Below are 16,133 nucleotides of genomic sequence, written 5' to 3'. Positions count from 1 at the left end.
TAATACAAGCATTACGGTAAACGCATTGTGACCAGGCAGCAAGGCAGTTGACCTCTGTGTGCTCGTGTTGTCCCCAACTATCAAAACTCGAATTAATAAAAAGACATCATTTAAAAATGAAATAAAGTCACTTGATCTTAAAATCACTTCATCTACTAGTACATGTGCATCACAAGTGCTGTCACATCAATACAATATTACGTGACTCCTCTGAGCAACGTGTCGTTTTAGTAGATGGTAGGTTACAGTTTTCATTTTTAGGGTACTTTAAATCCACAAATCTGCATAAGTTCTAGCCAAGGTTGGTGAATCTTAGTAGTGGACCTCTCTGACGTCTGCTATACTCAAAACCATGAATTTTTACTATACCAATATTTGGCAAAATAGATTAAAAGTCCTGCATGTGAACCTTAATCAGGTCACAGTTCTGATTTTTGTGGTAATGTAAATCAGCAATTTTGAATATATTCTAGCCAAGGTTATTGAATATTAGTCGTGGACCTTTCTCATAACCTTGAAATTTTACTGTACCAGTATTTTTTCTGTTTGCACTACACTAACACACTTAATATAATCAATCAGGGAAAAGTATTTTTTCTCCTATTTACTGTTTGACTGTTTGTATTACTCTTGCACACCAATATAAAATAAATAGCACTTATACCATAGTTTAAGGAAAACAAGCAGAATATAGGGCATAAGAGAGGGCATAAGAGCCTTCTTATCACAGAAGCCCAGCATGTGCGTCTTGCAACTGACGCACTAACTATCGCAATCAGTTTCTCCCGGTCAGTCCAGAACAAATGGCAGGACGCTCTATCCCAATCCACAAACAGACAATAATCCAAAACACACCCTTCTTCCTGCCCACCATCTGGAGGGCCGAAGTCTAGAGGCGTTTGACCCAACTCCTGCCGTGGATCGCTGGATGAATTTAGCCAAGCATGCTCGGCAACTTAACTATAAGAAAAGGGACAACAATGTTTTTTGTCTTCAGATACCAATATAGTGCGTGTATGTGTACATTAGTTGATGTTTATAATAAAAGTGCACTATGAGCTATTAAAAAAAAATGTGCTCCTAAGTTTTTGATTTGCAAGCACCTATGTTCCTGATATTTTTTTATTTTTTTTTTTTTTAAAGCTTAGCATACAGGCCTGAAATAATAATCATAATTAATGTAGGTTGTTTTGGAGAAGAGTATTAAAAAAAAAAACATTAGCAATAGCACTGAACACAACTGTAAAGACTCAAGGAATCTGAGCTGGCCCAATAATATTACAATCGACCACTAAAACTGGGTTGCCATGGCAGTGAGCTAGATGTTATCCTCATGACTCCGAAGATGTGATTTTAATATAAATGCAATATAATCTGTTATGAAATATGTAGTTTCTTTTATTCGCTCTGTCGACTCATTAGATATGTTTCTGAGCTTATTCAGTGAAGGACACACGTAAAATACATAAACAACATTTATCATTATGGCCAAAGTGCAACCTTTCTTTTCACAAAAAAACTGCCCTGCACACAAAAAAACAATTATGATTCTGTTCCTTCTCTTTATGTCAGAATAAATCATGTTTAATTGTGTTTGGATTGTGTTGTTTAAATGTCATTTAAATGTTAAGGTAGTTTCACATCCCATAGAAGGCCAGGCAGTCTCTAATCGCTAGCTAAGCCCGGTCGAACACAGGTCGTAAAGGAACTGTCACAGAGAGACTAAAACAATTACACAATACAGGAGACCATCATGACGTGTTTTTAAGGGGGGAATGAGGGGGATCAGCACACCCAATCACCAAGCATTACTGCTGTAAAATCCTTCCAACAACATTACCAAGTCATGGGGGAATAGTGAAAATGTCTGTCACATCAGAACTTGTTATATGAGATTCCAGGTACACAGAAATACTGTAGATACAATCAAATCTCAATTTTGTTATTACACCACCCACTGAACAATATCACCAATAGATACTCATGGGAGGGAACCTCTTTGCCTCACAGACTAGGAGAATATTTCAGTGCAACATCTGTATTTCAGTATATACATTCTTGTCTCATGTTTACTTTATGCTGTTTTGTGTGACAAAAACTATCTTCCTCAATGACTATGAAAATATTTAAGTGCAACATTTCTGGAAATAAATGCAGCAACACCATAATATTGTTGCATTCATGTTGATTTTCAGTCACTTCCTGTTGATTTTGGGGCATTTCTGGGTCACTTCTTGCTCTGTAACCCAAACTCAACTGGAAGTGACCTGGAAATGCCCTGGAAATGAACAGAAGGCGACCTGTAAATGCCCCGAAAATTGGAAAGTCTGGCTGTGAATGCTCCCTCCTCAATACGGATTAGGCGTCGAGCAGTGGCGCGGGAAGTGGGTTGCTGAGGGTGCTGTAATACCCCCTGGTGTTGGGGAGGTTGGTTTTGGTGGATTTTTTATTTGGGGGGGGGGGGGGGGGTAAAATGAATGAATAAATAAAACATTGAAACAGTAGCACGTTTAACTTTGGGAATTAAAAATATAAATGTTGAAAATGTTTTTTTTTTTTTTTTTTTTTAAATAACATGGTCACCGCATGACACCTTGCATGCGACTCACCTAGGCGGTATTTGTGAAAAGTGGGCATTAAACCGAGGCATATTTGGACCTAGTTTTCAAATGTGTTTGTGTGTCATTCTGTCGTCTAGCTGCGGGGAATTGCATTATAATACACGAGCGCTTTTATTTCAATTACAAAATCATGAACACACACTGTAGGTGAACATTAACCCTGTTTTTGTAGTAGCCTAGCAGTAGTACGTATACTATCCTGCGTGCGTGTGTACTGCCCAGTGTTGTTAATCTTACTGAAAAAAAGTAATTAATTATAGTTACAAATTACTTCTCCCAAAAAGTAATTGCGTTAGTAACTCAATTACCTGAATGTAAGAGTAATTAGTTACTTGGCAAAGTAATTGGTGATAATTACTTTTTTTTTTTCTAAAAAAAAAAAAAAAAAAAAAAAAAAAAAAACATTGGCCACACTATGTGAAGTTTTTTGTGAAGGTTTTTGGTACAATTGGCCCGAGCCCAATTCTTTACCCTAATTTACCCTTTACCCTGAATCAACTGTTGAAAGTTGTTAAAATTGCTCCCATTATTGCATTTGTTCCCTTCTCTCTACTTTCGACATATGAAAGTTTTAAAACTGTTTCATCATTTAAAGATAGATTCAAGTCAAGATTTTGCCGATTTAGAAGTATTTTAGATAAAAAGTTACTTAGGTTCGCTAGGAAGGTTCTCTACAACAGAGCCGTCCTAAAAAGTCTACTGCTTTAAGATGGCGGCTGTCTACTAACGCATTTAGTGCCATGCAGTGTTGTTAATTTTACTTTAAAAAAGTAATTAATTACAGTTACAAATTACTTCTCCAAAAAAGTAATTGCGTTAGTAACTCAGTTACCTGAATGTAAGAGTAATTAGTTACTTGGCAAAGTAACTAGTGATATTTTTTTTTTCTCAAAAAAAAAAAAAAAAAAAAAACAGGTCACACAATGTGAAGCTTAAAGGGTTTGGGGGACAATTGGCCCAAGCCCAATTCTTTACCCTCCACTTAACTAGACACAAGGGTATTGCGATAACTAGCTAGTAACCTTTGCTATGTGTGGAAGTCATTTAAAGTTGTGAATCAATCGTTAAAGTTGTTAAAATTTCTCCCGTTATTGCATTAGTTCCCTTCTGTCTACTTTAAACATGTGTAAGTTTTAAAACTGTTTCATCATTTAAAGATAGATTTAAGTTAAGATTTTGCCGATTTAGGAGCATTTTAGATTTAAAAAATTTACTTAGGTTCGCTAGGAAGGATCTCTACATCAGGGCCTTCCTGAGAGGTCTACTGCTTTAAGATGGCGGCTGTTTACAAACGCATGTAGTCCTTAAAACATGTTGGCAATGCAGCAGTGTCTGTCATCTGCATCTAGTTCTATAATATGATATCTACCGTGTCATGTGGGCGTAGTTTGTCGGCTATGGCTGCAGTCAGGTATTTTTGGAGCCATCTAGCATCGCGGTTGCAACGGCGCCGTCTTCCCCACTCCTGCTCTGCTCTCGTCCCCGTGAGTCCGTTTCTCTCAGACTTTTTTTTATTTAACCAACTTAGTAACGCATAGTAACACACGCCTTTCCCGCCTCAGTAACGGTAACGGCGTTGCCAAGATGAGAAAAGTAATTAATTAGATTACTCATTACTGAAAAAAATAACGCAGTTAGTAACGCCGTTATATTGTAACGCCGTTATTAACAACACTGGTACTGCCATTATGCACACCTTGTATGGTGAAAATGTGCAAACATAACAAATTCGAACCGAAACGGCTGGCTTTGGATGGAAAACACTAAAAAAGATCCTAAGAACTCCCTGCAATGAATGACTTCCAGCACCTTTGGCGTCGAGCACTGTCAATGGCAGCCATTGGATTAACAGAGACAATATTCTTGTAGAAGATTTTGGTTGCAAGTTGTTGGTTCCTTTTTTTTTTTTTTTTAACTGACACCTTTTTAAATCAGTTCTTGACAGGAGCATATTGATGTCCTTTTACGAAACAAAGTATAATGATATATCACCATTTCAATATTTTGCCACACCGGTAATTGCCAGCCATTGACTACGATAGACGTCCAATTCATTTAAACTGGAAGGACTAGCTTTGAAAGCTCATGCTCATTCATTCATCCCCTAGTCAAAATGAATTGGACATCTAGTGCCGTCAATGGCAGCCTGAAGGAGCTTTTCTAGCTGTTTGCATTACTCTAACTCACTTAATATAATCTATCAGATAATAGTATTGTTTCTTGTATTTATTGTTTGACTGTTTGTATTACTCTAATACACCCAATATAAATAAATAGCACTTATACCATAGTTTAAGGGACACAAGCAGAATATAAGGCATAAGAGATAAACAACGCCTTCTTATCACGGAAGCCCAGCGCGTGCCTCTTACAACTGACTGAGCAAGATTGACGCACCAACTCTCGCAATCAGTTCTCGCAGACAGTCCAGAACAAATGGTGGGACGCTCTGTCCCAACACAAGGAACACCGGAAAATGCCCGATATCCAACTGATAACACGACTGACAAGACTCCAAGAACCCCTTTAACGCTGAAGTGGCAAAATCCACAACTCTCATTGCCCAGACAACAGTAACTCCCAAATCCTCCTGTCCAATCCACAAACAGACATACACCCAAAACACACCCTTCTTCTTGCCCACAGCCCGCCCCGCGAGAGCCTTCAAAAGACTGAATGTTTAACTAATCATGGTCATATTTTCTCGGTAACCTTTTGTTAACTTCTGATATGGTGACCTTGGACGGGTTTGTCTCCTCGCCTGAGTCTGTGTCTGTTTCGCCTTTCTGTTTGATTGCTGTTGACCTTAATAAATTGCCAACTTTTTTTCAATGAGCCTTCTTTAAACCTTTCAAAATGGAGCCAGTACAAAGGGTTTGGACTAAGGTAAACACGCAAAGTTTGGCCTTCTGGCCGAATTGTCGGTCTCTCGGCGGCCCAGGTCGTTGGAGCTGTGCCAGCGCATGTCCTGCAGTTTGGCTTGCGTGGTTCCGGCAGTCTGGCTAGAAGGTCAGATTCCTTCACAGCCAATGAGTTAACATAAACACAATTATAGTGGAAAATGTTGGTCTATTGGAAAAAGTTGGTAGTAAACTGTTGGTTCCTTCATAAAATATATTTTTTAAGATGATATATTAATTTTTTGCTGAAGCATATTTATAAAGTGTCGCAATATATTGTCACACCCCTACTCTATATGGTGCCATGGTTTGTCGTCAGGTTATTTTCCTGATGTTTGGATTGGGATGCACAACATGGGTGGTAAACATCCCGCCGATGCAAATTATGCAGGTTACTTACTTGAAGGCTGATGAATGACACCCAATGCGACATGAACAGAACTGTAGCTAAAAATTGATTTTTCGTTGCATCATAATATAAAAATGAATGATGTGATTCTTAAGCACAAAATGGCTGCCTGACAGAGATGTGCACTGGGGCATCATGAAACAAATATGAGGAATGAGTGCATTTTGCCTGCAGATAAAACAGATTCATGCTGGGAAATCTGTACCATCAACCTGCTTTTGACTTAACACGGGGGGAGCATGTAACCAAAATTAATTTAGTTACAGAGCAGCAATACGAAATACAAGAAACAAATTTTTTGCTGCAAAACAATACATGTGTGACAAGTAAAACACACAAAGGGATGTTTCCCCTGACTAGTCCATGATGCAATAATGCGAAAGCTTGGCAGTGTTTGAGTTCCCTAGTGACTAAAGTCTCTAACTTTAGCTTTTGCTTGCATTTTTTACTTTACCCAGTCTGTTCTCATGTGAATTTCACAGGATTTTGTATTAAAATAATACACTTAATTCGTGGATTACATATTTTCAGTGTCGACTTGCTTAAAAGTAATAGTTTAAAAAAGAAAGCCACATGTTTATCAAAAAATATTGTGACCTAACCATGGGCAAAAAAACAGTACTACGCACAGCCTGCAGTGGAGTGTGTTGCATAATACGGTGTCTTTGTTTTTCTTCTTGTTAAATGTTTTATACTGTTGTTGGAAGATGTGCACAAACAAGACATAGCAGCCAAATGCAAAGGATCGACATATTTGTTAGAAAGGACACTCGCTTCCCTCCTGTCCCAAAATGTGATCACTCTTTCTCATCATATCACCTACCCTGCAAATTTGAGTTAAATAGGCTAATCCTGGAAAGAAGGATGAGGACTCTCATGCAAGGCATCCTGAACAACACCGGGCACCCGCTCTGCTGTAATCTGTCTGCTCAGAGGAGTAATAGCAGTAACAGATTCCTCTCTCTGCGGTTCAGAGCGAAACATTTCTTGAAATAGTTTTTTCCAGCTGCTATAAGACTAAAATAACAGCTCAATCTAAATATGTGTATTTCTTTATTGATTTATTATCTTTTATTATTACTATTATTAACTTTTTCTTAACCTGACCTGAATGTATCTGTCTGATTGTATGGCTAACGGATAATGGAATTTATTCTATAGAGGATTAATAAAGTATTTTATTACCTTTTATACAATTTCAAATTATTGACCCCTGTGACCTTTGGTTTTTGTCTTTAACGCAAACAGACATACGGTGGTATGAAAAAGTATCCAAACCTTTTGGAATTTCTCACATTTCTGCATAAAATCACCATCAAATTGATCTGATCTTTGTCAAAATCACACAGATGAAAAAACTGTCTGCTCTAACTAAAACCACCCAAACAGTTATAGGTTTTCATATTTTAATGAGAATAGTTTGCAAACAATGACAGAAGGGGGAAAATAAGTAAGTGAACAATCACATTTAATATTTTGTGCCCCCCCCCCCCTTTTTTTTTTTTTTTTTGACAGCAATAACTTCAACCAGAACCTTGATGTAGCTCAAAATCAGTCTGGCACATCGATCAGGACTAATCTTGGCCCATTCACAAAACTGCTGTAGTTCAGTCCGATTCCTGGGATGTCTTGGCATGAATCGCTGTCTTTAGGTCATGCCACAGCATCTCAATGGGGTTCAAGTCTGGACTTTGACTTGGCCACTCCAGAACTTGTATTTTTTCCTTCTGAACTTGATTTAATCTGTTCTTTGGATTATTGTCTTGTTACAGCATCCATCCTCTTTTTAGCTTCAACTTTCTGACAGAAACCCTCAGGTTTTCCTGCAAAACATCCTGATAAACATTTGAATTCATTCTTCCATTAATGATTGCAAGTTGTCCAGGCCCTGAAGCAGAAAACAGCCTCAAATCATGATGCTCCCTCCACCATGCTTCACGGTGGGTATGAGGTGTTAATGTTGGTGAACTGTTCCATTTTTCCTCCACACGTGATGTTCTGTGTTACTCCCAAACAATTCAACTTTGGTTTCATTAGTTCACAAAATATTTAGCCAAAACCGCTGTGGAGTGTCCAAGTGCCTTTTTGCGAACATTAAACGAGCAACAATATATTTTTTTAGACAGCAGTGGCTTTCTTCAGAGGAGTCCTTCCATGATTACCATTCTCTTCCATAGTTTTACATACAGTTGATGTGGGCAAAGAGATATTGGATTGCACCAGTGATTTCTGTAAGTCTTTAGCAGACACTCGAGCGTTTGTTTTTTACCTCTCTGAGTAGTCTGTGCTGAACTCTTCATGCCATCTATGGTGGACGGCCATTCCTTGGGAGAGAAGCAACAGTGCCAAACTCTCTCCATTTGTAGACAACTTCTATGACTGTCGGTTGATGAACATCCAGACATTTAGAGATGGTTTTGTATCCTTTCCCAGCTTTATACAAATCAACAATCCTTGATCACAGGTCTTCAGACAGCTCTTTTGACCGAGCCATGATGCACATCAGACGATGCTTCTCATCAAGACAATTTTTACCAGTTGTGTGTTTTATAGTGGACAGGGCAGCTTTAAAGCACTCATCAATGATTGGGCACACACCTGACTTAAATTGTTTGGTAAAAATTGGTTTCACTTGATTTTTAAGTCTCCTTAAGCAGAGGGTTCACTTATTTTTTTTTCTCCTTCTGTCATTGTTTGCATGCTATTCTGATTAAAATATGAAAACCTATAAATGTTTGGGTTGTTTTAGTTAAAGCAGACACTGTTTTTACATCAGTGTGATTTTGACAAAGTTCAGATCACATTTGAAGGGGATTTACTTTTTCATACCACTGTAAGCAACCTGTGCTTTCAAGAGCTTTCAATCTACTGGCAGAGGTAATGAACATTTAACTCATTTACTCTTAAAGACATCTAAACAATGTTGTTTATGATGCTCAACTGTGCATAACTAAAGAATGAAAAAGAGTAGAAACAAAGATTTTTTTTTTTTTTTTTTATGATAAAAGATTGGAATCTAATCTTTCTTGTAAATTCTGTTTTCATGTAGCCGTAGCAGGACTCCGGACTAAAATTAGAGCCAGTGCAAGTATTTTTTTCATCTACTTGCACATGACAGCACTTGCGAATAATGACGAAAAGGACATTACGTGATTACTTTTTTTCCAACACACCCGCCAGTGTAGGTACACAATCTGCTCGGGTTGCCGACTCATTTGATTTATGGTTGCCCCACTAGTGCTAAATTTTGGACTGAACTTAAAAAATGTATTATGTGTAAAACCAAAAAAAAAAATTGTATGTAATGGGTATACAATTATTACTGTATTTGAATCCAAAGAAAGCAATATTTGCATTCTTGAATCTTCAGATATTGTTGGGAAAATTTCATATCCACAAATCTAAATTTCAAATTGCAAATCCAAACTTGATTAAAGTGAATTTATATTTCACATCACCTAATATGAGAACACAAAATGCAAGTCTACTATTGAAATATTTAACAAATAACATATATATATATATATATATATATATATATATATATATATATATTTTTTTTTTTTTTTAATCCGTCTTAATATGAACAGGTAAAAATTGTAAATGATTTACATACATATTACAGTACATGAACTGGTTGTTTTGTATTATTGTTATTTTGTATTTTGTACAAAAAATGTTTTTTATAAGAATTCATTAAAAACTGTTCAGGTTGGGGACATCACAACAACGCTCGGGTTGCACGAACTGTTCGGGTCGGTTTTTCTACTGTGTGAATAATGGATGATTTATATGAAAAAAGAACAAAAGCAAGCAAGCAAAAAAAAAAAAATTACAAATAAAATAAAAGGTTTGAGTCTGACGCAGGGTTAAAAGAATAAAACAGATTTTTTTTTAAAACTAGTTTTAGAGATGGACAGTAATGGGCCCTGATATTCAATGTCTTGTAACATGAGAGAGACATGTGTATGCAGACGTTTGCACTTTTATTTAACTTTCACATTCAATTATTAATAATCATCTCAGAGTGTAATATTATCAATCGCTTTACATACGCATTTTTAAATGGGCCCTTTTTTTTTACTACGACTCTCAAGAACCACTAGCACACTTATAAACAGGTATTTTATAGGAGAGCACGGCTCTGGGTGTGCATTTTGAGTTTTCGGCCAGTCATATAGCAAGAATGACAGAATGTCACTGTCAAGCGCAGGTTCCTGAGCAGATTGTGCAACCTGAGCGGATAGTGTACCTACACTGGCATTGTTTCAAAGGAGGCCGACAAGGTGAACAAGTCCAACTCTGGGCCTCAACACATGGGATGAGCAATTGCGAAATGTGAAAGTCATTGTTGTTGAGCTGAAAGCCAATACATGGGGCGTGACACGACTGCAGATGCAACACGCACCGCCCTCTGCATGTGTGTCATCGTTCGTCTCTGATTAACTACAAGTTTCGAAGGCATTTTTTTACTTTTATTTATGTCACGAAATCATGCTTAGAGGTATCATAAAGTATGTGCTGGTTGCACACTGCTAAAATGATACGCTCATCTATGTTGACAAAGTGTGGCGTGTGGATGTCAGTTACCAGGTTGGCCATTGTCCTTGCAGGTGATTTGTCGCTCAATAAATCTGTTGCTGATTGGTTGTAGTGACAGCGACAGAAATAGAACAAAATTCCCATATTAACCTAATTTCTAAGAAGCATAATAATTGATGTCTTAACTGATACAGATTAAAATATGGATTCATAAATTTGTAATTATATGCATTTATCATGAAAGTATCAGTTAAACAGTGAAAATTAGAGGAAATCTTTGCAGACCAATTTACAGTGTGCGCCCCTAAATCTTTTGCTTGTGCCCCTAAAATTTTAAGTTGGAGGCCCGAACACAATATTTTGTGGCGCTTGAAAAAAGAGGTCTTGTGAAAAATGGCTGGGAGTAAATGAGTTTATAGCAAAACAAAACAATAACTAAATCTAAGTTGGATCATTTTGGGGAAGAGGTGGACTTCACCCTGGAGCAATCACATGGCACACAGATCAATGCAACATTCACATCCCTGGACAATTAAAGCTTTCAATTAACCTAGTCTGCATATCTTGAAAAAGTAACTGGAAAAAAAAACAAGTAAGTACCCAACTACATAATTTCGGACTACAAGTCGCACCTGAGTATAAGTTGCACCAGCCCAAAAATGCGCAATGAAGAGGAAAAAAAAACATAAGTCACACCGGAGTATAATACGCATTTTTGGAGGAAATTTACTTTATAAAATCCAACACATAGAACAGATATGTCATCTTGAAAGGCAATTTAAAATAAAAATACAATAGAGAACAACATGCTGAATAAGTATAAATATTGATAATGTTACATGATGCATGAACAACGAAATGCGAACGTGGCCGGCATGTTAACGTAACATAGCTATTAAGAGTTATTCAGATAACTATAACATAAAGAACATACTAACAAGTTTACCAAACCATCAGTGTCACTCCAAAACACCAATTTTTACATGTGAAATGATATAATAATGTGTTAATAATTTCACATGTAAGTCGCTCCAGAGTATATGTCGCACCCCCAGCCAAACTATGAAAAAAACTGACTTATAGTCCGAAAAATACTGTAAGTAGAGAAAGGCTTAAGTCAAATCAATAAAATCAACTTCAATGAAATCAACTGAATTCAAAAAGACACCACGCATAGGAGCAGTAGAATCCTCACAAAGACACTCAGTACTTTTGGTTCATGCAATCTAAACATGATAATGATGCTACAGTGAATGTGTTAATGTACGCTGATCAATTTCCGATTGCTTCATATCGTAAAACCACAGAAAATAATGGGATAGGAGCTGTGACAACTGAACCACAGGCAATTTTAAGGCCAATATGCATTTTAAATTATTGCCATAGTACTGGAATAATGTTCATCAACGTTAATACACAGGTAAAAAAAAAAAAAAAAAAAAAGATCCATAGCATTAATAAGAACGTTACGCATTGCTGTTTAGATGAGAGGTTGTTGTGAAAGAAAAATGAGACCAAGACACACTGGAATGTGACCTCTAACCTCTACAACAAAATTGTGGAAAAAAATAAACATGGAACATAAACATAAGTTTGAATGTGATTGATTGATTTTGAAAACAAGCACTCGCATCCCGTGTTAAAAAGGTGCATACACTTTATCAGATGTCTATTTTTTTTTTGTTTTTTTTTGACTCATGTTGTACAGGTTAAATGTTGCATTTAATGGTGGAAAAAGTATGGACATTATTTATCCTGGTCTTAAAAACAAGATTTGAGAAGAGGTATGCAGACTTAATATCTGCTATAATCACAACCTTGTAACGCAGAGGTGAGCCTCAGATCTCACTCGTATGTTTTCGAGCACAATTCTAATTGTAACAAAAGGTTTAAAAAAAATAAAGTCAAATCAACAGATGCTGTGAAATATTCTTATGACGTTTTATTTTAGGCCCCCAAAAATCCAGAGAAAAATCAAACCAGACAATTGATCATTTGATCAATGTTGAACTGTGTATTTGTGAAGTAAAGATGTTTAACATGGCATCCAGTGTAGTTTGATAACGAAAATATTCCGTCGATGAACAATTTTGCATGACGACGTGATGATGACAAGCTAAAAACGTGGCTTGGGAGACTATAACAGAACGAGACGAATGCCAGTTTTCGTCTGACGACACAAAAATGTGACATCGCTATTGTTATATGTTCACAATGCATGACATTTTCATATTTTAGGTGGAGTACATCAGCTTGTATCGTGGCAGTGTTTGGGTCATGTCCCTCATGTGAGATGAGTCTTAATCTAGGCTGCGTTCCTCCATCTTGCTCGTTTGGAAACACGGTCAGATTTGTTTTCTTATCTTGGCAAGAGAGAATATGCAATGTTGCTTTAACCTTTAAAGGTTAAATTTCCACCTAGCATTAGCATAGCATTCGCGTTAGCATTAGCATTAATTTCAGCATGGCGAACGTCTTCTTAAAACACTGGCCAGTCTAAGCAGAGCCACTGGACATTTGTGGTCAGTAAGTCTAGGATGTTAAACAATCAGACTTTATTTTAACATACAGTTTATGGCTTCTAGGTAGGTTTAAATGAAAATAATGTACTGCTTTTCCTGCTGACTGTGTACTATCATCACAAAGTTGGCGTTGCCCTTGTAGACACTACAATATGTGCACATCTGCCTATGTTCATTTGAAATTGTTGGAACCTGGAAACCTTTGTTTTTGGACTAAAACGCTGAATTTGAATTTTACAGACGAAAATACACTATTTTGAGTAACTGTCGACTAAAACTAGACAAATACGAGATTTCGTCGACAAAAGCTAGAGGAAGATGAAAATATTTTGAAATGACTAAACTATAATTAAGGCTAAAAAGTATTTTCATCCAAAAGACTAAGACAAAAATTAAAAGGGTTGCCAAAAACAACACTGATTGCATTTTCCCCCCAAATATGGATCTCTTACTCATGATTCATGACTGCCATTGACAGCGCTACACGTCCTATCCATTTGAAGTGGGAGTGAAGTGTTAATTTGCTACTGTCCTCCAATTTCAAATGGAATGGATGTCTACTAGTGATGAACTCATTTCATAAGTTTTCATTTCATTTTTAAGAGCCATATGGTTGGATGTCGATCATCGTCAATGGCACTGAAGGAATGTTCATTCGCTGCCACCTTCCAGGTTCAAAGAGATCGGATGTCTACTAATGATAAACTAGTGATCAACTAATTTCAATTCAGGATGGCACTGAAAGTGTTAATGATATGATCTCAATAAATAAATTAAAAAAAAAAAAAAAAGATTTGGCAAATAAGCTCCAGAGAACAAGAGTTGCTACATTACTATACAAACACTTGGAATTCATGACTCACAAACGCGGAAATGAGGACAAAGTTGGTCTTACCAGCTGGTAGTCAGGCTTACGTTTCCATGTCATGAAAGGATATGGATTACACACAACACGAAGACACCAGTTGCGGGGCCGTGTGGTTTGCTTCAAGCAGAAGAAGGCCATGGGAGCCAGGGCTGGATACGGCTGCTGCTCCTCCTCCTCAGAGACGCAGTCCGGATCCCGTATGGGAGCTACGATTCGAACTTCCAGTGTTGGTCCAACATCCACTTCCAGCTCTGCTTCCTCCACTTCCTCCTCCTGCTGCTGAATTTCAGCTTCTCCTTGTCCATCATTCCTCTTCCTTCCACTACTACAGCTACCTGTGTGCTCCATGTACTCCTCATCACAGAGGCCCCCAGGTTCTACATCACTCTGGTAGGATTTCAGTATTGCGAGCCTCACCTCCTCCAAAACCTCCTCCTGCTCCTGTCCCTCTTGGCTATCTGCATACTGAAAGTGCACTCTCCCGTCGCCATCAGTCATGATAGAGCATCAGGCCGAGCCACTCTGAGGGGAGGTCAGAAGAGAGAGAGGTTAGCGAGAGGTGGAAAGTGGGAGGGGTCCCAGTGATGGGAGAGACTGCAAAGATGAAGAAACATGAAAACCACTCCAAAAAGCCAGCTGAAAAAAAGATTTTTGCTTTCTTTGAACCTTAAATCACGAAATTCTACTTGCTAGAGCTTCCTTCCCTGAGGGAAAATATTGAAATATATGTAGAAAAGAGGCATTTACAATCAACCACAATTGAGCGGCTTCGTTTAGGATCTGCTGTAAGTGAAGGTAACTGGAGTTACAGAATGCCAGTGTGGCACCATGGGACTAGTGTGATTTCTCTCTCTCCCTTCCTGTTGCTATGTGATGAACAGATGGACTGCTCTGTCTCTGTTCTACTAGAGCTTTTTGAGCGCACTCCACGCAGTGGTGGCCAAGAAATGCGCAAAAAAGGGGAGAGAGAGCGAGAGAGCAAGAGCGAGAGAGAGAATAAACGTGACTGCAATCTTAATTTCTGTTTAATAAATTACAAATTTAAATGAATGAAAAACGTCGGGGTTCATCATTTTTAGTATGTTACATTTCAATATTTAGCTTTTTCAGTGGCCTTTGTTCCCACTCACTTGAAAGGCAAGCGCATCTGAGAAGTCATTAGCGATCCAGATAAACACGGGATGAAAAATATGCATATTTATCCACAAATACACTCTGTTTGCTGTTTAAAAGTCATAAAATATCAATATCGGTATCAAATAGCATGTGAGGCATATAGAAAGGAGGGTGCGTCCATCATCGTTTGCGACTAAAAGTGCGCGCGCTGGCTCAAGAACGTATAAAACCATTTTTGGATTTTGAATAAAAATAAATTAAAATTGTATTTGAAAACTATACCTTAAGGAGATGGAAGAGGAAGTTCCCATAAGCATGATCCGCGACTTTGCTTGTTTCCAGCGCGCCCAACCTTCCCCCCAGCAACCCGGAGCTTTGGTTTTGCTCCACTAAAACCGTAGTTCTGGATCTGCACGGAGATGGAAGCTCATTCCACAGTGGTAAAAATACAAATCACGACTATTTCTTGCAATGCTCTTCAATGGAAACATCTATGCGCGCATCCCTCCATTCGCGCGTCCATCCTCTCGGGTCGGGTGTGTTGGCGCAGCGTGGAGCGGAGACGCACGCAGACTGCGTGGGCTGTTCGGCTTTCAGGTTTCTGGAGGATCTGAGAAGGGAGGGGGGAAAACCTTGCCTGACTCGGGAACCCTAACATGTGACGTGATGTCCGGCTTTGGAAATGTAGTGTAGAGTAATAAGAGACACACACGCATGCACAATCGGAAAAAAAGAAAAGGGAGAAGAAAAAAAACACACGGAGGAGCAGCGTAGGCGCGCATGCCACGCGGGGTTTCGTGCATCACTACAGAGTCGGAAGATAATTGTAGTGGAATCAAAAATATTTTAGGCTGAAGCTTACTGCAGACAAAGAAATTGTACAGGGTCTCCCAAACTAAAACTAGTTTGTGCCTTATACTTCTGACCAAATGTGAAGTTTTTTGACATTGATAAAGAGTGTTAATTAGTGTTGTTAATCTTTTAAAAAGTAATTCATTACAGTTACAAATTATTTCTCCCAAAAAGTAATTCCGTTAGTAACTCTGTTACCTGAATGTAAGAGTAATTAGTTACTTGGCAAAGTAAATGGTGATCATTTTCATGTTTTTTTTTCTCAAAAAAAATAAAATAAAAAACAGGTCACACAATGTGAAG

The 16,133-nt window shown here is 37.9% G+C and overlaps 1 protein-coding gene across 3 annotated transcripts in view; it reads right to left on the bottom strand.

Annotated features, from left to right (window-relative positions):
* cacna1ha (calcium channel, voltage-dependent, T type, alpha 1H subunit a) overlaps nucleotides 1-15,682 on the bottom strand; it is a 231,413-nt gene extending 215,731 nt beyond the window's left edge. For 2 of the 3 annotated variants that reach the window (XM_057861425.1, XM_057861427.1), the window contains exons 1-2: nucleotides 15,261-15,682; nucleotides 13,934-14,384 (exon numbers count right to left, since the gene is read on the bottom strand). In XM_057861425.1, coding sequence (XP_057717408.1) covers nucleotides 13,934-14,360 — 427 coding nt within the window. In that variant the 5' untranslated portion in view covers nucleotides 14,361-14,384; nucleotides 15,261-15,682. The remainder of the gene's footprint in view (nucleotides 1-13,933; nucleotides 14,385-15,260) is intronic. The other variant, XM_057861426.1, reaches the window with a different exon arrangement.
* Nucleotides 15,683-16,133: the final 451 nt, after the last annotated feature.

Source organism: Corythoichthys intestinalis, chromosome 16 (assembly GCF_030265065.1).
Source record: "Corythoichthys intestinalis isolate RoL2023-P3 chromosome 16, ASM3026506v1, whole genome shotgun sequence".
Classification (NCBI taxonomy): domain Eukaryota; kingdom Metazoa; phylum Chordata; class Actinopteri; order Syngnathiformes; family Syngnathidae; genus Corythoichthys; species Corythoichthys intestinalis.
Note: the sequence above shows the minus strand (reverse complement) of the source record. Positions and strands in the feature narration are given on the sequence as shown.